The following is a 22,654-nucleotide window of genomic DNA, read 5'->3' as shown; positions in this document are numbered from 1 at the left end:
GAAAACCAAGAAATAAAAACCACCTTTTGTTTATTATTTTGTGTCCTACTGATTTCCTGCAAAATTAGTTTGCTGAATAACACTGATTTCCTGGAAAGATGGAATCCTCTGACCAAGACCTTAATACTCCCCACAGCTTGATCAAACTTTAGATGGGCTTCTTCCTGCCTGTAGGCCCTTGGCCTCCCTTTCTTTTGAGCATTTACTTTAGAAAACTTGTAATTTCAAATTTCTTCTCTGACTTTTTGATATATAAATATTTTTAAAAGCCTCTTGCTAGTGTCACAACCCAGGATTCTTTTTCTCAAGAACCTGAGAGCTATCTTTTGAAATATAATCTTCAACAATGATAGCTCCCAATCTCCCAATTTCTGTGGGAGGGTAGTAGCCTACCTTGGAAAGGGAGAGGGCCTTGCTCCAAGTTGTAACTAAACCTCCAACCAGGAAGATATTTCAAGGAGGTTTACTTTTTCTTTGGGTGAAGCCAATCAGCAAGCCACAGGTAGTCTATGATCCCACCACAGATCTCTCCAGTCTTCTTTTTTTCAGTTGAGTTGAGTTTGAAGTGAGCTCAGTTTGAGTTCTAGCCTCCATGTATTACAATAATCTTGAATCTTCCTTGACTATTTAACTTTGTCTAATATATTTTTTGTTTTGACATTACTGCTCTCAGAAATAGGGGAAAAGTGCAAATGATGCCTAATGACTTTCCTGTATTTTAACCATGCAACATTCATTTTTATTCTAGTTTTCTGAAGAATTAAATTTACATGGGGAAAAAAATGGTTACTACACTAGAATGTCACACACCAAAAGCCTCATAGTCCATCAGTGCCCCAAATCCAGGTGCCTCCTCTGCTCCTGTATGATTTGCAGGGCCCTGATTCTGTGTGATTGGTGCTGACTGTGGCCTGGTGCTCAGGAGATACTCTAGATGTTTCCAAAAATGAAGTCCTAATTATTGCTGTTTTTCTGGCGACAGCTCAAAATTTACATTTTAACAGCAATGTATTGGCTATTATGGCTAATTAAACTTGCCTTTGAATAATTACATAATATATATACAAAATTTAAATGTAGCACAAAATTATCTTCTAATCAGGCTCTAAAAATATGATCGAATAAGCAACATATTCCTTTAAATGATTGTGATTACTTATTTAATGAAAAGATGTACCTTGTTCAGTATACATATCTTTTTTCCTAATGTGGTTAATGAGATCACTTCAATAGAAATCCTTTGATCTTTTCTCAAAATAGCACACTGGAAAACCACTCAAAATTGCATGCTAATTGTAGTAAATTTAACCTAATGAATAGTAATACATGTAAAGGACCTTTTGCTATTAAATTTAAATTTATGCCAGCCATAGAATTATTTAAATGAACATTTAAAAAAATTAATCCTATATTTGTGAGGTACCTGAATCTTGGAACAATCTTCTGCATCCCAAGAAGTTAAAAGCCTACCTTTTCTAAATTAGACAGCTTAGTAGCTCTCTCATGTTACAAAAAGTAACTTAATCTCTCTGAATCTCCCTCACTATGAAAATACTGCAGAGTTTTGTCTAATAATGAAATATAACAATGTTTATGAAATATTAAGAACAATGAAGAATACAGAATGAATCTCCAAATGAAAACAAGTTATTACTGTTATCTATCAATACTCATATAACCTGAACCCCAATCAGTGTGATCCAACTGATGAGCAATCAACAGGTATCCTTTGAGGGGCTATAGTGATCACCTTATCCCCATTAGTTTAGCTAATGCTTAAGAGATTGCCACAAAAATGATGATCTTCTTCTTTCATAACTACCCAGATTTTTTTATTATTCAGTAAGCTTTTCTTTTTCTCATTTGACAAAAGTTTTATTTGAAAGTGGCCCATTACCCTATTAGCTCCTTCCCACCCACACACACATACATAACGAGCATAGACAAATCATTCTTAGCATTATAAATCTAAGAGGAAATTGTCCTTCCTAAGCAAGACTCCCAGGAAACAGGAAGCTGGTCCTGTTTCCTCTGTAACAAAAGACCATTTATTTATTCATTAGGAAGTTCCCACACCAAAGAGCATCATTCTCTTCATTTATAGTCTTAAATTATCAGGATAAAAATCATCTCTTCCAGGGGCGCCCAGAAGGGTGCTCAGTCAGTTGAGTGACTGACTCGATCTCACAGTTCCTGGGTTTGAACCCTCTTGTCAAGTGCTCGCTGACAGCACAGAACCTTCTTGGGACTCTGTCTCTCCCTCTCTGCCCCACCCTGCTCTCTATTTCTCTCAAAAATAAATAAACTTAAAAAAAATCACCTCTTCTGATTTCTTCAGGAGTTTTGAGAAAGGGTTCTGTTTAGAAGAGGGGCTCAAAACTAAGATGTATGGACACGTTTAAGGGCCATTTTGGAATGTAAGTAGTTTGCAGGGTTGCCATTTTGTCAGCCTACTAAGTGAATCACAAATATAAGACTTCAAAGAAATCTATTTCACAGAGCCTTATGTTCATGTGAAAAAAGAGAAGTCTTGCAAAATATGTATATTTACATAATACAAACAGTAATAACAGCAAACACTCATAGCATGTATTATGAACAAGACACTGCTCTACAACATGCTTTCCACATATTAATTTATTTAATCTAACAACACTATCTGTAGTTTGAGGGAAAGGCACAGAGGTTGCCAGTCTTTTTGAGAAGAAGTATGAAGAAAAACTCATCCACTTGTCATGTGTCCAGGCAGCTGAAACCAGGCATTTTAGGGCAATGGTGGCCTGTGACCTAGTTATCACTGGCTGCTTTAGATTTCCACCTGTCGTTCTAAAAGTTGAGCTTCAATTAGACCTAAATTGTATAGCTATGCTCTCATTTTCTAAAATACTAAGTTTATACCAATGTGAAGCTGTCACCCAATGCTAACCATGCAGGACGGTGTGGCTGGAATCAAGCATCACTGAGTTCCATGTGTTCTCACCCAGGGGGTTGCTCCCAATCCAGTTTCAACATGTACAGTTCCCACCAGGAGGCCTGAGTGGTTTCATCAGTTGCCCACCAATTTTCAGCCAGGAAAAGTAACAGCATTATGTAATAGGGAAAAAATAGCTTGAATATTCTTTTTTTATATAACTATATTGGGAAAATGAAAAGCCACCATTATGCTCTATTTCATGCCAGGCATTGCAGCCGGTGCCTTAAATATATTTGTTTTAATCCTTGCAACAACATGAAAAATAGGCAATATTTTAATGTGAAAGATGAAGAATCCAGCAATCATAAAGAATAACTGACAAAACATCTGGGGAAGAATGAAAGATATCCTTTTGTAGAATGGGACTAAAGGTATGAACTTTCTGTTTTTGTTCCCAGAGCTGAACAGAACAGTGGATGGCAAAGTAGGACTCAATACTACTTGATCAATGTTGAAATTGATAATCCACCAAGTATACAACTTCCCTCTTCATTAAGCATTATGAGTAGAACCACATAGTAAGTCAAATTTATCAAACGCTTGATAAAAGGTATAATTTACTTGTATTGAGGAAGATGCCAGATTTTTCCTGTGTTATTAATAGCCTTAGGAAGGCACGTACATGAGCGTAACCCATTTTCACAGAAGAAACCATTTTTTGAAGAGAGGGTAGGGTAGGTTAGGGTGATTAGGGAAACTTCATATGTAAATATTAAGGGAGTAGGAAAGACACTCATGTGAAATACAGAGAAGATTTGGGCAAAACATTTTTAAAAGTAATTATGCATCTTTTTACAAAAATATCTTCTTTCACTTGTTTGAGGATAGAAAAAGTGCATAGCAGTTATATCCATTTCTGAATATTTAACTCGGTATATTACTTTCCTTAAAAATCAGTTTCCCAAAATATGACCTAGTGATACCTAAAATGATTTCTATCAAGTTATGTCTAACAGTATCTAAAGTCTAATAACAGCAACTACAATTTTTGGCCATGTTATTTTATGTTGGTATTGATGATGAAAAGCAAGCAAGAAAAACAAATTTAAGAAAAGCATGACATCAGTACATTGAGAAACAAAGATGTGCAGGAGGAGCATCCTATAATGAAACAATATTCAGATTAATGAAACAATATTCAGATTAGAAAATGATTTAAAAAAAGAAAAACACCGCTAGACAAAAAAAAAAAAAAAAAGTTGGAAAAAAAAATCGTATACTCTAAGGACTTCATAAGAAGCTGTCACACAGAGCCAAGTCTGCCAAAAGAGCAACACTGCATGAATTATTAAAGATGGGTGTGAAAAAAATCATAGGGGATGGGACAGAAAAAGCCAATGATAGAAAAGAGCTCTCACTTATAAAATGTAATATAGGAAGAGAAACCATTCATGAAATACACTATCAAGGAGAGGTAAGATCATAAGAAAAGCCTACAAAGAAAGATGACATTGGAGCAACAGAATTTGAAGTTTAAGCCTTAAGAGAATTGATGAATTGAAAACTTGGGAGTGCAGAAAGAAACAAGGAGGGAGAGGATGGGAAGTTCCAGCAGGCTTGGTGCGAGAGTACCGAAGGAGCTGTCATCACATACAGTCAGCAGCTGCTGTGCCTTGTATATTGGACAACACACTCTGATGCAGCAGAACAAAATTAAAATTCGCACAACAAATCCATGCAGGCAGACAAACACGGTTCCTGCTTCATGGAGCTTACTTTCTTGTGGGGGATGCAAGCTGAACATTAATGAACAAGTAACAGATAAGCAAACAAGATTCCGATAGTGGGAAGTGTGGTGAAGAAAATGGGACAGAAAGATTATTATCTACAGTATGGCTGCTGACAAACTGTTCCTCACTTTCCATCATGCTATAGTATTTAACAAAACAGGCACAAATCAGATGAATAAAAAGGAGAGAGGACGACAAAAGGGTCATCTCTTTTTCTCCTCTCTTCTCCTTCCCACCACTTACTGTCCTGTTGTTAGGACCAGTGTCCCCAGAGAAAGGCGGAGGCAGTAAACTAATCTATAAAGAATGGTTAGCAGGACCTATAAGCAATGGCTAGAAGAACTGGGTCACTTAGCTGTGCTCAAGAGGAAAAAAAGCAACAATTTTAAGTGCAATTAGAGTTCTCTTACTGAATTTCCTAGGTACACAGGGTAAGGATGCTATATATACATAGAGGATGATAGCCTATACTCAGTCAGCAAAAGAAAGATTCAGACCAGAGGAAAACCAAGTACAGTAAGTACTGTAATTAATAAGAATCTATACTGTTTTCAGCACTATGTTAACATAGTGAAAAATAATGCAAAAATCAATTTCTCTCAAGAAAATACTAATTAGGAAAGCAAAATCAAATATAAATATAAACACACACACACACACACACACACACACACACACACACACAAATGTACAACCTAACACCAGACTTTGTTTTATGAACAATCCATGCTGGAGGATCTTAGCGAAAACCAGATATAAAACAGAATGTCATAATCGGGCATGTGAAAGTAAGAGAAATACAGAAAGAAGAAATTTAGGGAGGGAGAAGGCAAACACATGGGGCTGACATAATGGACAAGAAAGAAACAACTATTTTTTTTTTAATTTTTAATTTTCATGAACACAGAAAGAGTGAGAATACCAGTGAAAAGGGGGCAGGAATTTGGCAAAGGGACCTAGGATCATATCATAAAGTGACCATATCTGTCCAGACAACCAAAAGGGAATTGTTGTAGGGACCAGTAAACCAGAGGAATGGAATGGATGATCCTCAGAGTTCTAATCACATTCTGGAGGCTGAAATTTTTGATTGGTGGGATACAGGCCAGAGGAAAGAGGATACGAACACATGTCTGTATCTCCTGACCTTCTCCAGCTGAAAGGTGAGAAGCTCCTTGCTGGCCCCCAGTAGTGGCTCCATCTGCTTAGAGTGTGTGGCTACAGGTCAGTGGGTTGTGATAGTCAAAAGGGACACAAGATATGCATCCTGAACCATTTTTTAAATCCAAATACCAAAATGAATAGATTTAATTTAAAGCGATATTCCTCAGAAGAATATAAATTAGTTATTTTATGGTGACATGAAGTTTTCTGGGATTCCATGTGACAGCTACAGAGGTCACGAGTTAACTGAGTGTTAGTTAACTCTATAGGGTTAGTCTCTATTTATCTTACTCGCTTTGTTCAGCTAAACAAGAAAATTATTGAATATGAAGAAACACTGCTTTACAGAGGAAACTAATGGAAATGACCCTGATATTTGGTATTATGAATATCTGAAAGCAAACCCAGCCTATGAATGATTCATTTTCAGAGTTCATAGCCACCCCTTAAAGGTAAAGAGCTGCTTTGGAAACAGTATTTATGTGTTAGTCAGTCACACCATATCACAAAGAAGGAGGAGAAATTATATATCAAATAGAGTTAAAACGCCTCAACTTAAATTTAGGGAGACATGGCAAGACTCAAATATTTCTCTATTCAATGTAGCAAGGATTCTACCTGCTGTTTGTTTTACTACTGCCATAATACTCTTACTTCTGAAATTCAGAAATTTATCACTTAAGATAATTTGCTGGCAGAATGAGTGGTGGGGACTTTTTGTCAGTAGAAAGGTCAAATAATTCTCCACAGTGCAGGGCAATTTTTAAGCTTTACAATTTTACTACAGGTGACCCAAGGGAAAGCCCATTATACCGTTATACACAAAAATTACATTGTGAGTTAATGGAATGTGAACAGTAAGATATCAGCCTTGTGTGCTGTCCCCCACTGCTTCTTCTGAAATACATAATCTTGGTGGGTTTTGTTTTTAAAATTTGTTTTTCAATAAATGTGGGGAAATTTATCCACATAAAAAGCAAAACCCCTTATCTCACAATAAGGCATTGTTCAATGGGGTGGACTTCTAGATATAAATGCAAGCCTCTTCTAAGGACCAAAGCATGCAACAAAGATTTAGAGTAAAGCAAAAAAAGTAAGAAAAAAAGTCGACTAACCTAACCCACCTGAGCTCGGCTCACAGGGGTCAATGTCCTCATCGTCGCTGGGACATTCTGCTGAGGCCACAAGGATGTCATCTGTGGTCTGTAAAAGAATCACATTAAGTAGATTAATTTAAAGGGATATAACAGATGCTCTTATCTTTGTCTCATTGACACATGAAACACATTTGTGTTTTCCTGATAGGTAGAGAAACCCAATTCATTATTTCTCTTTATGACAACCCAGAGCCCACATTTTTCAATCTATTTTAGATCTCTCATGAAAGAATTCACATATTTGTAAAAAGTTGATTACAGCTTATTTTACATAAGGGCACAGAAGTGGTCGTAGCCAACTTATAGATACCCATCCATTCAACTGCACAGAATAGCTGCACACAGCAGCATACAGAGGTTTAAAACAACCTGCCAGAAGCAGATGACTGGAAATTTATTACAACCCTGGAGTGCTACAAAGTATGCATCAGTAGGCTTTATGCAGTACTTGTGCTTAGCTTCCTAAAAGCAGAAGAGCTATAACCTTTTATATTCACGACTAGGTAGAATTTGATGAATCTTTGAGATATAGCTTGTCATTATTAGGAAACACAGATTAAGTAGAGAATATATTTCACTGATGTGTTAAAGGGAAGCAAATATCCATTTAAGGAATTGGGGGTGGGGAGATTTCACACTTGATTCTTATTTTTGCAATACTCAGGTAGCAGATGTCATTTCACCATTGTCCTTTTCATTATTGAGGTTTCATGATAAATGAGAAGCGTATAGCAGGATGATATTTTATGGCAAGAGGATGGAGGTGACAGTTTTCTCTGTGACATTCTAGTTGCTTCATTGCACTTACAGCAAAAAAAGATAACCATCACTGTAATAAAAAGCAGAGTATGTAAATCCTAGCAGTTGGTCACATCATCAACACATTTACAAGCACCAAAGGTTGTTCTTTACTGCCACTTACAAGCAGCAGTAAACTCAGAATAGATATTGCATGGAAACTGGGAAGGTTTGCATCAGATTTGGCTAATGCTAAAGTACAGAACTCAACATATATATGACAGAAAATGTCTCATTACATTGGCTAAGGATTAAGGGGATTATAATTGTGTAGACAATACTCAGAACACCAACCCTGATGAAATCCTGATTTAAAAATGGAATCACAATAATATATAGAGATCCTATATTAAAGAAAAAAAAAAAGAAATGTGGCATGACTTACTTTAATTAAGGGATCACTTAATATAGTCAGAGATTAAAGTATAAATAAATCAATCTCAGGAAAACTGCGCCACCTTGAAAATGATGAAGATAAAAGATGATACACTTTTGTGACAAGAACTCAGCCTAAAGTTTTTCCAAGTGCAGGGACATTCTGCTGCACATTCAAATAAAGAATTTGTTCAGTTGCTAAGGCTTCATGAGGTAACTTTAAATAAATACGAGCATTTAAGTACCATTTTGAGATGGTTTCATGTTATTTTGTTCTTAATTCCCCTGAGAGACAGTTGGGAGACTGGATTCATTTATTTTGCTGCTACTATTTTAAAAGAGGGAGCTCAAAATATCAGTTTTCCTGGAACTGAAACTGTTCATGTCAGTTGTAACTACCAGCAATTGGTGTGATGGTCACGCAGGTATCTTTCATTAAAGTGAGCTTCAAAAGGCAGAATCCAGCCTCCTCTTGGCATGAGCACATTTTGCAGGATAACATCCAAACTGACTTGATAATAGCAAGTTATTGGATTATGAGGTCTTGCAGGTCAATTGTTCCAGTTCACCCCAGAGCAGATTATCTGCCTTTTTTTTTTTTTTAAAGCCAACCTCAAGTGGAAAGCTACTTTTTTCTCAACCACAGTAGAAGTTCTTTCAAGCTACTTTCAAGGTTACAAAAGAATTTCTCATTTCCTTGAGGAACTTTAACTGTATTCATGAAATCAGTATAGGGTTGTTGTTCTGTTCTTGACAGGGGAAGAGGAGGATGAGAAGGATGAGAATAGATTATTTTTTTAAAAAAATATATAATTTATTGTCATATGGGTTTACATACAACACCCAGGGCTCATCCCAACAAATGCCCTCCTCAATGCCCATCACCCATTTTCCCCTCTCCCCTAACCCCATCAGCCCTCAGTTTGTTCTTGAGTCTCTTATGGTTTGCCTCCCTCCCTCTCTGTTTGTAACTCTTTTTTCCCCTCCCTTCCCCCATGGCCTTCTGTTACCTTCTCAAGGTAGCCAAATTATGGAAAGAGCCTAAATGTCCATCAACTGATGAATGGATAAAGAAGATGTGGTTTGTACATACTATGGAATACTACCTGGCAATGAGAATAGATTCTTTAACCCAGTACTTCACACCCCAGCAGTGGTATTGCCCCCTTTCTCCTCCTTCACCTGGGGCAGGAGGAGAGACATTTTCAGCTGTCACAACTGGGCGGGGGGGGGGGGGGGGGGGTTGATGGAGGCAGTGTGCTACAACTGGGGTCTGATGAGCAGAGACCTGGGAAGCTGCTAAAGATCCTAAAATGCGCATGACAGCCCTTCCACAACAAAGGATTTTATGAGCCACAAGGTCAGTGGTGCAGAGGTGGAGAAACCCTGCTTTAGAAGTGTAACACTTGTTCTGCGCCTTAATTTTTTGCCTGTGAAAAAAATGGAGGGCCTAAGAGTACCTATTGTTGTAAGGATTAGTCACAAAAACAGGACCACACTGCAAATGCTTATAAAGCTGTGATACTATCAACAATTACATTATTGTTATTATTTCAATAAATATAGCACTGATTTCATCTTTTCTAGCACTATATTTTTAAATAATATAATTTTAGACGTTAAGCCGGAAGTTTTATGTGTGAATTATTTTCAACTTTTCAGATCTCATGTTAAGTAGTTATATCAAAATACAGTAGCTATCTTGGTACTTGGTTGAACTAAGCTTCCATCTCTCACAGCTAGTTTTACATTCTGAATCAGAAATCAAACATCAAATATAAATAACGAAGGCTGCTTCTCAAAATAAATTCATGGACTAAAAATGTGTGACTCAGTGGACAGTGTTTCATGCAGACTAAATTATTTAGGCCACCCAACTTAAATTTTCTTTAAAAAGTTGACCTATTTTCTACATTCTTCTGGAACAATTCCACAGTAAACAGAAAGTGTGAGAATGTTCTCAGTGTTATCTTTCACAAAACATAGTACCTAAGATAACAAAAAATGTCATGAAATAAATAGTACTGGATAGCCCTCCTTGAGTAGAAAAAAAATTACGGTACAAATACGACCCTATTGTAAAACTGTATTTTAATTTTTAATATACTTTTTCTGGTATAATGAATATACATCCTTGTTTTTCATTTTTTTTTCTCTCAGAAATGGAAAACCAGCAATAGTCTTTTGAATAAAAGATCTCAAATCAATAGATGACTTGGCAGAAATCATCACTCTATGAAAAATCAGGAAGTGGCTTCAGTGTAGGGAAAAAAAATCAAATTTCATTTTGGAGGCTGAATTAACGGAACAATCTTCTAGCCAAAGCTGTGTAATTTAAATTTAATTCACTGTGTTTGTAGCTGTCTTTCTATGACATGCTGTTGAGAGAGTGGTAGAAAGAAACTCAAATATGTCACATTAATCAATTCTATTCTTCAGTATACTTTCCCTGATGTTTATAACCTTTTCCAGAAAAGAGACAACCTGCTGAAAGAGACAGAATAGTAATCAAGCAAAAGCATTAGCTTTACATAAATGTCCATTTAGACAAATGTCCCTAACTGTGCATTTAACCACTCACAGGTCAAAGTGCCATGTTGGTCTTCCCTAAATCAGAGTGGCCTGTACATTCATGCAGCAAGCATCTGTACTTGTTCAAAATGTCTGCTAAAAATATCTAGGTCTCCTTACCTTTAGGGGAAAAAATGACGTGAATAGAATTCAAGAAATAAAGGCACTGAAACTTAATTCATCATGCTCCATGTAAAACACCAACATGTTATAGAGACAAAAATGTAATCAGGACGGGTGGGAGAAAGGATGTGTATAGTAAGAAGTTATCCCAATTTATTTAACTTCTTTAAAAGCCAGGGTTATTCCAGAGACACCATTTGGTGGGTTAGAAAGTAGAGAAACTCGTGTATTTTTGTTCTTTTTTTCCTTACTTACAGGCATCTTCCCCCCAACTTTTAATGGTGGAATTTGCTGCATATTCACTTGCTATCACTTTTTTAAAAAGTTTACTATTTAGAGTGCAAGTAAGGAGAGGCAGAGAGAGAGAGAGGGAGAGAGAGAATTTCAAGCAGGCTCCGTGCTGTGAGCAGAGCCTATCAAATGACGTGGGGCTCAATCTTATCAAATGTGAGATCACGACCTGAGTCAAAATTAAGAGCTAGCTGGACGCTTAGCCAACTGATCCATCCAGGCATCCTGCTATCACTTTTTAAAATACAGAACAAATGCATATCTGTGTGTTAAAAAGATATGATGAGAGGATAAACTTAGTCTGTAATGTTATATCTCCACTAAGAACAGCGTCTCTAGACTTTATTCCTCATGATAAACAGCTTTACTGAAGACGGATACATTCTGATGAAAACACCTACAAGAAAAATCTATCAGGACAAAAGAACAAATTCCACTATGCAAAATTATGCCCACTATTAATTTGAGGTCCACAAAGAAATTCATGATTTACTCTAAAATTGTGATTGAAACTTTATTTCTAAACAACAAGAGTTTATAGGGCTATACATCCAAATACAACACTGAAAAATATCTCAATAAATGGTGTTCACTTGTATAGCATTATTTACCCAAATCGTTCACTGCTGTGATCAACATTCAAACTGAATTGAGACAGGAGATAGGGTTGAGTATGCACCTAGCTGATATGAGACATGTTTTGCTAATTGGTGGGCACTTGATCCTACTGTTACTGTTGTCTATGTGAAGCTGTTCTGGAGGAGAGAGAGCATTCATGTCTGGATTTCAGGACTGAATCTGGCAGTTTCTCCAGAAAAGACTTATTGCCAGCCACATTTTCATGAAAAAAGAAAAAAAAAGTCAGAATTCATGATTAGTGTTATAGACTGCCCAAGCCAAGTTCAATACATTGCACTAATAATTTATAAGACAAGAAGTTTCTAGGGGGTGGGGGAAGTGACAATAGTTGCCAAGAGAAAAACTGCAGAAAAATAACCCAGTTGTAACACATATATACAATTTCTGAACTGTGAGTCAATTTGACCAAATCAAACCAATAAAGATACATCAAACTGGCAATTTCAGGTAATCAACAATCCTATTGGGGACCTAGGTGGCTCAGTTGGTTAAGCGTCCCACTTTGGCTCAGGTCATAACCTCATGGTTCGTGGGTTTCAGCCCCATGCTGACAGCTCAGAGCCTGGAACCTGTTTCAGATTCTGTGTCTCCTTTCCTCTCTACCCCTCCCATGCTTGCGCTCTCTCGCTCTCTCTCTCAAAAATAAACAAATGTTAAAAAAAACTTAAAAACACAATCAACAATCCTATTAAAGGTGCAAAATGAGTTTGGAGTCTCTGCATAGATTTTATGGTAGTTTCCATGGTCTCAGTCAAGCTTTTGGTTCTTATTTGTCAATTATTTCTCTGAGTAGTAGATGCCACATAAAGATGTCAATTCCATGGCTAACTAATCTAATAAAAATAAAAGCAATGAAGTGAGATCTAACATGGGAAGTATGAATTTTAGCTCCAGCACATGAATAACAAAAAAAAGTGAGGCTCAATTAGTTATCAACGAAAAGAAACACTTCATGTATACCTCATGTATACATAGCATTTTCTGATGGGCACAAAATATGGTCACTACTTAGCAGGGTATAAATTGTAGTTCCCACCTGTAAATAACTTATTGTGCTTACTCTGTTCTGTAAAGCACAGGAACAAATCACTCACTGATACAAGTAACAATCAATTCAATTCAAATGGCTTAGCTTTCTTGAAATGTAGCAGTGCTCCCATAACTATTACTTCATTAAATATTCACTAATAACATGCTTATGCAGAATGTAGGTGGAGGTGCTATTATTCTGAGCACTACAGTTAAGTGCATGCTCAAAAAAAATACCCATTTGTACACTCATTTACCCAATTTGAATGTTTGAACACTAGCATTCATGAATATTTAGGGCAAAGCTTAATATTTCTGAAAACAGCCAGCTTTCACATTTCTTTAATGTTTTTTTTTTTCCCCAATTGATGCCTAAGGTTATTACAAAAAGTGACCATAAATCATCTGTCTGCTTGGGGGAAAAGGCAGACTTGAAAGCCATTCAATTTCTTCAAAATTTTCTTGACTATTTAAAATGTATGCAATGGTTCCAGAACAGTAAAAGTGGGTTGGATAGAAAAACCCCACCATGGTAAAGAGATCACAATATCTTACTCATTTTAACATGCATTTTATATGGATTTGATAGTGGTCATCTGAACAGGCAAAAATCAAAAGGGAAGATTGGAATGTGGAAATAATGCCACAAAAAAGTGAATTTAAAGGAAATATGCAAGAAAGAAAAGAATGAGGATTTCCGCTTAGTCAAAAAAGGACATCATATTTTAGCAAAGTTATGCAAAGTAGTAAACCTGCAAAGGAGAAACCTGGTGTCATAAAACTTGAAATTAAGTTTATGTTTTCAAAAAGATAGTATATCTCTTGTACTATTTCTTTAAGCTACTAATGACCTTTATTGCTCATATTGCATTTACATTTTTAGCCAAAGTAATGTAGGAGAGCTGGCCAAAAGAAAAAGTTAAAGTGCAGTTTAAATTTTCAGATAGGTATTGTAATAACCTATTCTCCTGGATTTGCATTAATTAGAATTTTGGGGTATAAGACCTCCAAAGGCAGCTGGTAGTGGAGTGGAAATGCTAAAAAAGAAGTCAGAATATGTATGTGACAAACTGTGTTCCCTCTCTATTTGATTTGCTTTTGGACATGAGTCCAAAATTCTGCACTGAGTTTGGCCGTTTCCAAATTAAATGAATACTGACAGATGTTTACAGTGCAAATCTAGGTTTCTAGGTAAGTCTATATGGATCTCTACTCCAACCATTGTGACTGAATGAACTAATTCGTCACACATGTTGAACTGAAAATACTTACTGCTAATGATGCCCAAACAGATATTTTGTAATTGTAAAATGCCAATGATGGATAGTGTTAACTAACATGTTTCCAAACTTCAAGCTTTCATTGTTGGCATCTAACATGTTAGGGGATAGAATGAACCATGTTTTAGTCAAGCAGTCACACATCTTCTTGTGATGGGCCAGACCTTAGTGATCCTTAGTCTAAACTTGTCACTTTATATATCAAGAAACAGAAGCTACAAAATAGTTTTTGTTTGACCACAATGATAGTGCTAATTAATGGCAAAACTATGAGACTATACTGACCACAATAGGTTGTGATTTTGTCTTATCCTACCCCAGATGACTTTCATCTATCCATTCACCACCCATCCATCCATCCAAAACCATTTTGTTCTCTAAAGGATGTGATATAGTCTATAAAGATACACAATGAAATACATTTAAGATAAATTAAAAGGTGGCAAAGGAAATTATTGGATTTGAGATAAGTAACCACTAAAATTGTCATGAAGAAAACACACACACATATAAGGAGACTAGTTTCTGTGTTCTCAACAGTACTTAAGAAAATGTATGCTATACATGTAAGTATATACATGTAAACATATATGTACTATATATTTATATACAATCATTTTTATATGTGAATGATAATAACTTCTCTATTTCACAGGGATGTTGTAGGGATCAAATTTGACATGCGTGAAAGCACTCTGGAAATATCCAAGTTCCCACAATGTGGTATTTCTATGCTATTATTACAACTAATAAGGAATTATTTTTTCTCTTCATATTACACTATAAAGAATAGTTCTGGGGAGAGTTCAAAAAGGGCAGCCGACTCTCCACTTAACTGAATAACTTTCATTTTCATGTCCCGAAATCCTCTGAGTGTACCCCCAGTTAAATGGGATCTGTTTCTCTCATCCAACTAGCCCCTCTCATAAATGCTGTTATGCTTGGGCTGATTCCCTTTATACCAGAATAGGATTCATTTCAGCATTGTTTATTTAGGGTGTATGTGTCAATTTCACTGGTAATGTACAAGGTAGGTAGTACCAATCCATACTTGGCACTGTCATTCCCTCCTCTCCAGGCCTCATGTCCTGGAGAGTCACCATACAGATGCAAGGACACTGATGTCCTCTCAAGTTCTCCTCCTTACTCACTTTCCTGGGACCTAGGTGACAACTTCATTTCCTTTATCTCTGCATCCACAGTTTATTTCTAATGCATGCCCTATTATAACTAGAGCATCTAAATGAACAGGTGAGTGGGAAATACAGATCACTTAGCAAACACTATTAATCAAAGGAGGGAGGGAGGGAGAGACAGACAGAGATAGAGATAGAGACAGAGAGAGAGAGACAGAGAGAGAGAGAGAGAGAGAGAGAGAGAGAGAGAGAAGGAGAAGGAAGGGAAAAGAAGCTGAGAGGAAGAGATGTACTTTAGGTTTGACCCCTGCCACATAATGCTCCCTATTATAATGATTGTATCTATAGTTACAACATGACACTGCTTATGGTTGTGTCTTCTCTATGGATTAACAATATACTAATTAGCTTAGGGGCACCTGAGTGGCTCAGTCAATTAAGTGTCTGACTCTTGATTTCGGCTCAGGTCATGATTTCATGTTTCATGGGATAGAAACTGGCATTGGGCTCTGGCTGACAGCACAGAGCCTGCTTGGGATTTTCTCTCCTCCTCTCTCCCTTCCTCTCCCCAACTTGAGTGTGTGCTAATTCTCTCTTTTAAAATAGTAATAATAATAATAAACAATACACTAGTTAAGACCGAAATATTTTCTCAGTACATCAAAACAGTGGAGGTATTTGCCTTTCAAAATTACATTGAAATCTACAAGTTTGGGAACTGTTTAGATGTATGCTTTATCTTATCTCATGTACTTCTGTGGGATAGAGTTTTTTTTCCATGCTTAACATCCCCAAGATATCTATCACAAGAGTTCAGTAGAGTTGATTTAAAATGTCATCACCACTGATTGCGGTGAATTATGTCACAATGTATACATATATCAAGCCATTGTCATGTACTTAAGTGTATACAATTTTTATTTGTCAATTATACTTCAGTAAAGGTGAGAAAAGTCATCACACTCTAAACCTTTTATGAAAATAAGTATGATTGTGGAAATAAAGTTCAGAGTGCATGATTCATCTTGATTTTAAAAACAGAAGAAATGTTACTCATGACACTTGAATTGGTAGAATCATGTCAAATAACCTTACTCCTGATGGTCATCTTCTCTAAGCTCACTACACTGAGGTCTATGTTTGTCACAATTTCTCATTCATAACAGTTAATTAAGTCTCTAAATAAGAGTGAACAAGTATAGATTATTTTCCAGGAGTATGACTCGTAAGAGTGGGAGATGAGAATTGTGGCAAAAAATCACACTTTTTCAAAGATTTTATCTGCCTCTAACATCTCTAGAAGTGACAATGAAACTTTATAACTGGTTTCCACATTATACCTAAAGGCTGAAAATTTATGGTAGAGAAGTAGCAAGAAGTGACATTACCTTTAACTGAAAAGAGAGAAAGACTGAAAGTTAGAAAGAAGGAAGAGCTAAAAATATCTTGCAATAAGTTGGTCTGCCTGTTTTTATGAAGCAGTCCTGTCCTTTGAGAAAGCAAGATATAGCTTGCTTTATAGAAAAAAACTGAGAAAAAATAGTTGACTATAATTCTGGGTCCCCCCCTTCACTGCCCCTAATTCTGCCTATCTCCTCAGAACTCTACTACAATAGTCTTGCATTGTAAATACTTTTGTTTATTGTAAAGAAACTATACCTCTATGTTTTTCTTTAGTACCTAACTACAAGATGAAAGTTTTATTTTCCTCCTGAAATAAACTGGATGAATATAAGGGCTGGTTGAGACCAGCCATCAAATTTAGACCAAGAAATATGTATTGGATAGAATTCATAAAATTGAGATCTTTTGACTGATTCTTCCATGAATTTGCTCTTTCATTAGTTCATTCATCCACTTATAATCATTTATTGAATATCTTTGATTAATAAGAGTTATGCAGTGGAAGAATATAACAGAGAGCCAGACATTTCTACTTTGAGTTGCGTGGATAACTTCAGGAATGTGGCAAATGGAGGCTGTCTATGAGCAGAAAGCTGCTCTCCACTGAGCCCTGTCCACAGAACATGGAAGGAGGTGGACAGGTGTGAGTTATACAGATAGGGCAGAAGTCCCAGCTCTGCCACTTATTAGATGTGAGACTTTGGACAAGTTCCCTAACTTCTCTAGGTTTCTTCCTAAATACAAATGAAGTGATTTACCCCTATTACACAGGACTATACAGAGCACTAAATTCTCTAGGGCTAGAAAGGCCCTGTCTAGCACAGTGGCTGGCACTTAGAAGGTATTTTGACAATATTTATTATATAGACATAGCTGGCTCTCACTTTCCTCTCCCTACAACATGGGGGAAGGGTTGTTCCTCCACTGGACTACTGAGATCTTTTTTTTTTTTTTTTTTCATCTACTGGCTTATTATAAACAGATGTAACTCAGAAACAGCCAAATGGAAGAGATGCAAAGGGCAAGATAGGCAGGGGGTGGGGGGATATGGAGCTTCCATGCCCTCTCCAGGTGGGTCACCTTTCCAGCACCTTCATGACTTTATCAGCTCTGAAGCTCTCCTAATTCTGTCATGTAGGGGTTTTTATGAAGGCTTCATCATGCAGGCATGATGAATTATAATCCTGAACTCCTCTCCCCTCCTGGGAAGGTTAGGGATGGGGGTGGGGGTTTAAAGTTCTAGGCTTCTAACTATGGCTTTAGATATTCTAAAACTATCTACAAACCTACCAAGCATGTACTTATTAGAACAAAAGATGCTCCTTGCACCCAGGAAAGTCCAAGGGACTTAGGAGCTATGTCAGGAAGTGGGAACAAAGACCAAACATATATTTCTTATTATCCCACAGAGTCAGTAACTTCCCTTTGTTCTGGACTACCTTTCAATGATATGCATATAAAGAATAGCCTTGGAAGACAGAGATCTCCTGAGATCTTTAGACACAGATATTCTCTTCACAAAGGAGGTGTAATTTCCAACTTAAATCCACACCTCCATGTTTAAACATTTTATAAACAGAGCAAATTACATATTTGATATGAGAGCACTTTTTATTTATTTTTATTTTTTTATTTTATTTTTTAATATATGAAATTTATTGCCAAATTGGTTTCCATACAACACCCAGTGCTCATCCCAAAAGATGCCTTCTTCAATGCCCATCACCTACCCTTCCCTCCCTTCCACCCCCCCCCCCCATCAACCCTCAGTTTGTTCTCAGTTTTTAAGAGTCTCTTATGCTTTGGCCGAGAGCACTTTTTAAAACACCCCAAAAAACATCACATCTGAATACACTGAAAAGCCAGGAAGCTCTTCTTTTCTCCCTAGCTGTTTGATGTAACCTAGAATTCATCAAATTGTCTTTGTTTCAGAGCTTGGAGACTCACTGAGATATCTGTTCCAGTTCCCTTACAGTAAAGAGAGGGAGACTAATGCGGCCTGGTCAGGTGTGGGGATCCAATCACTACCTGGCTCAGCGTTGGATTCCGAATGTGAGCCTGCCTCCTGGCCTTCTATTCAATTGGCATCCTCCTCCCTCCATTGCTCCCAGTTCCATGTTTGGGTAAGAGGAAGATAAAAACAGCAGCAGGAATCACTTACTGCTTTTCCCAAGTTTCTCAAACATGATTTGCCTTTTGCCATTCTGCCCTAAGTTTTACTGAAAATTTTACACAAGGCCTTTGATAAGTACCAGGGAATGAAGTTTGCCTACATCACCCGACGTCAGATCAGACCAGAGAGCACTCAGCAGCCCCTGCCAAGCCCAAGGACTGACTGAAGAATGTGCACGCAGATGCTACAGGAGAATTCTGCTAATTGTCTTCGGTTGGGGACTAGGCACTTCCTTAGAGTTCTTGTCTTTGTGTGCACATTTCATTTAGGTGAAATCTGACTGAACTCTTCCCACAGGTATTCGAGTGTTTTATTTGGCTAAGCGATTGTTTAATGACTTCCTCTTCAGCGACTATTCACTTATTATTATTATTATTATTATTATTATTATTATTATCATTTTGGCCATTAAAAGCACTGTGATAAGTAAAATTCACATGTAACACACTTCGATGACTAAGTGATTAACCATGTCCTCTCCTGGACGGCTCTTCTCTCTCCAGCCCTGCATTTACAGTCTGTTCCACTCAGTTCTGACACATTTCCTCCAACTTGCTATCATACCTCTCCTGCTTAGATGTGCACTTTCCTTCACCCGCAACCTATGCCCCATTTGCTTAATTCTGAATTCTGGGATGTCTGCTGATTTAGGACAGTAAATACGCTTTCTAGTCACACAAAAAAATGCCAGTTGTCATCATGAGAACTTTTGAAATAGCAGAAGCGTCACCTTATAAACGGAAGGTTCAGAAGATAAGCTTTTCTTGATGGTTTGGTATCACTGTTAGAAACATCAGAACCTGCAACACAGCGGTGATCTCAGATGCCGAAGTGTAGGCAGATGCCCTGTGCCCTAGGTCCTCATGCTTCTCTTTTAGTTTTTAATCAATGCCTGCTCTTACTAGTTTTCTCTTTTGTCTATCCATGTCAGCCTTTATCCACACCCTTTTCCCTTTCCAAAATCACTCCTTTGATCTGCTTTGAGCTGGAAATCCAGATAATTAAGGTTCTCTAACTATTTTGAAAAATAATAAACTGGCTCTAGGAAAAAAAGGGTCAGAGAAGTTCTCAAACAGGAAAGCCCAGCTGCTTAAAGCATTCAGCCAAGGCTTGTGGCTTAACATACAGAGACCTGTTAGTTTCCTCAAAATACATAGCTCCTTATGAAGGTATGTGTTTATTTCTAAGTTGCCCACTCAGTAACATTTTTTACCATGATAATTCTCAACAAGGCTTTTCTTATTTCATTAAGTCCAAGGAACCTTATTGGAACTAGACTCCAAATACCTCAATCTATTTTCTGAGTGTTCCACTGAGGTTGCTGGGAGAGAGATGAGCAAGAGAATAAGGAAAGTGGCTGCCTTACTGTCTGTGACCAAGCCACCTAAAGATTGGGGACTGTGTCTGCTTGTTCTTATGGGTAGAACGGGTTCTGCCGTGCAAGGGTTTAGCTGTATTCATGATTAACTCTGTATTCTGAGTAGAGAGATTCTGTCTGTGGTATGTCCTTTCCTGGTCTCCTAGAACCAGCTCTTCACTTAACAAATTGGGGAGTGCTGGGACTGATTATGGGAGCTTGTAACACTGCATCCAGTGATTTGGTGCATAAACATTAGAGTCAGAGTTTAAATCTGGAGTTATTAGAACTTGAATGATTTGTAAAATGGGAAGGATGCAGTACCAATTTCAGCAGTGTACTTTTAAGAATTAAGAAAATCATGATCAATGAAGCGCTTAACACTGTTGTTGTTGCATAATAAACACTAAGTAAATCTTAGCTATTCTTGCCTCCATTATTATTACATAGGACATGTACATATGTTACCTAGCATGCCAGGAGGCAGCAGGTTTTTCACTAAAGTGGGAAAAACCATAATATCCTAATAACTACAATAGGTAGACTATCCACATTTACCCTCGCCTAGAATATTGTGAAGTAGGAGGAGAAAAAAAGCTAAATATTGCATGAAGAATGCAAATGTACTTTTCTCCTGAATGTTCAATTTTGCTTTTCAACTTTTAAACTCCACTTTATTTCAAAACATACTTCCAACCATTCCAAAGCATTTTGAAGTTGGAAAGCCTTCTTTTTTGTTTCACAATAAGCTAACTGCAGGTGCAGACTCGAGGGAGACAGACCTTGGAAATTTTAAGTATGTTGCCATGGCAATGGTTTGCAAGAATGTGTATGAGTTTCATCTTAGCTCTCAAGCATTCAACGAGTTCTTATGTGGAGGTTCAAATTGCTAGGCACACAATGTTTGCCATTCATTGTGTCTTGAAAGGCTTGGAAATAACTGTCTCTGTTGCTTATAGCAACTAGAAACCACAAGATAGTATTTCTCTATCTATCCATCCATCCACCCATCCATCCATTTATCTACTCATCTATGCAAATATAGAGATCCAAGTCATTCATTATCTGCTCCTAGCTGGTCATTCTCACTAGTTTGGCTGCTCTAAGGGAAGCTGTATACACAAATACAACAATAAACATTTTCACCATTGTTGTAAACACAGGGTTCACTCTCAATATGAATTAACTCTAAAAATTTTCTACTGTATTTTTACCTTAATTTTCTCATCTAAAATGAACATATCCTTAAAGAAGCATGATAATTATTTAGGAATGCTCTGTTAAAGCAAACTTTCAGTCTAATGAATTGTGGAGCATCTTTTTAGAAGAGTCCTACCCTGTAATGCAGGAAAGAAGGTGAAGTCTGTAATTCTAGTCAGTATTTCAAACACCCCCTACCAAAAGCAATACCACCACCACCACCAATGAGAAGACATACAAAAAAAGTAATTTTATCTCATTTGAACCATCACTACTTCAATTGGTCTTAAATGGTTCACTTGATGCTTCTAAATTCTGAATCCTCCACAATGGTTTCATGATACATTAGCAATAAAACCAGTGACTCTTGACAAAAGCATTCTTCCCCATAAATGGAACTCACAGAATACTAAAAAAGGAAAATTTTAAAACTATCTATTTGGTATAAGAGATAAGTCGTAACAAATTGTCTTCAAATTATTAGGGTCCTTCCATCCAAAATTGTACTCTGCAAATTAAGTCAATATTTTTTGAAAGTTCATTCACCAGCAAACAAACAAACAAACAAACAAACAAACAAACAAACTGGATTTCTAAGATTGCATGTTCTTTAGTGTTCCTAGCAAAAGCTTTGTTGCAAATGACCCATCATGATACAAAGTGCCCTACATAAAATGAGGCCACAAGCGACTCCACTATTTTCTGTAGTTGGTTACCAAGAAAACCTTCACAAAAGTGTTATAGCTACCAAAGCCTGGTAGTTATTTAAAATCCACTTTGCTGCTTTAACATTGACGCATCTTCCAGAAAACACACACACACACACACACACACACACACACACACACACACTCATTCTCTCCATCCCTCCCCCCACCCCACTCCTTGATTTAACAGCTTGTTGATGTACTTTAAACTGGAGTCCTGCTCTCCACTCTCCCCCATTGTAAAAAGCCTACAGGAATGCTGAGATTAAACAATGAGAACGTAATAATTAGCTATGCAAACTGTCAAGTGGATCTAAAAAGAAAAACAACCCAGAAAACACAACAATCAGCAGTTTCAAGCTCTAACAAGAATATACATTGAGTTCCCATTTATTTCAAACAAAAATAGATTAGGTCTTTTGAAAAATGTTCACTGCAATTTCCATGGAAATAGGGCAAATCAGCTAATGGGTTTTTTGCATCTCTAATTTCTATGATGCTGATATAGTAGAAAAGTCTTTGATCCTCCAATCTTTCCAAATAATT

At 37.0% G+C, this 22,654-nt stretch overlaps 1 protein-coding gene across 26 annotated transcripts in view; it reads right to left on the bottom strand.

Moving 5' to 3' along the window:
• The window catches only part of NRXN1 (neurexin 1), a 1,142,850-nt gene that overhangs the window by 17,885 nt on the left and 1,102,311 nt on the right, over positions 1–22,654 (bottom strand). For 17 of the 26 annotated variants that reach the window (XM_086701118.1, XM_086701129.1, XM_086701123.1 and 14 more), the window contains one exon: positions 6,984–7,071. In XM_086701118.1, coding sequence (XP_086557244.1) covers positions 6,984–7,071 — 88 coding nt within the window. The remainder of the gene's footprint in view (positions 1–6,983; positions 7,072–22,654) is intronic. The other 9 variants (XM_086701120.1, XM_086701130.1, XM_025931948.2 and 6 more) reach the window with 1 other exon arrangement.

This window comes from Puma concolor, chromosome A3 (assembly GCF_028749965.1).
Source record: "Puma concolor isolate L17-30 chromosome A3, mPumCon1.1.hap2, whole genome shotgun sequence".
Taxonomy (NCBI): Eukaryota; Metazoa; Chordata; class Mammalia; order Carnivora; family Felidae; genus Puma; species Puma concolor.
This window is presented reverse-complemented; position numbering and strand designations above follow the sequence as displayed.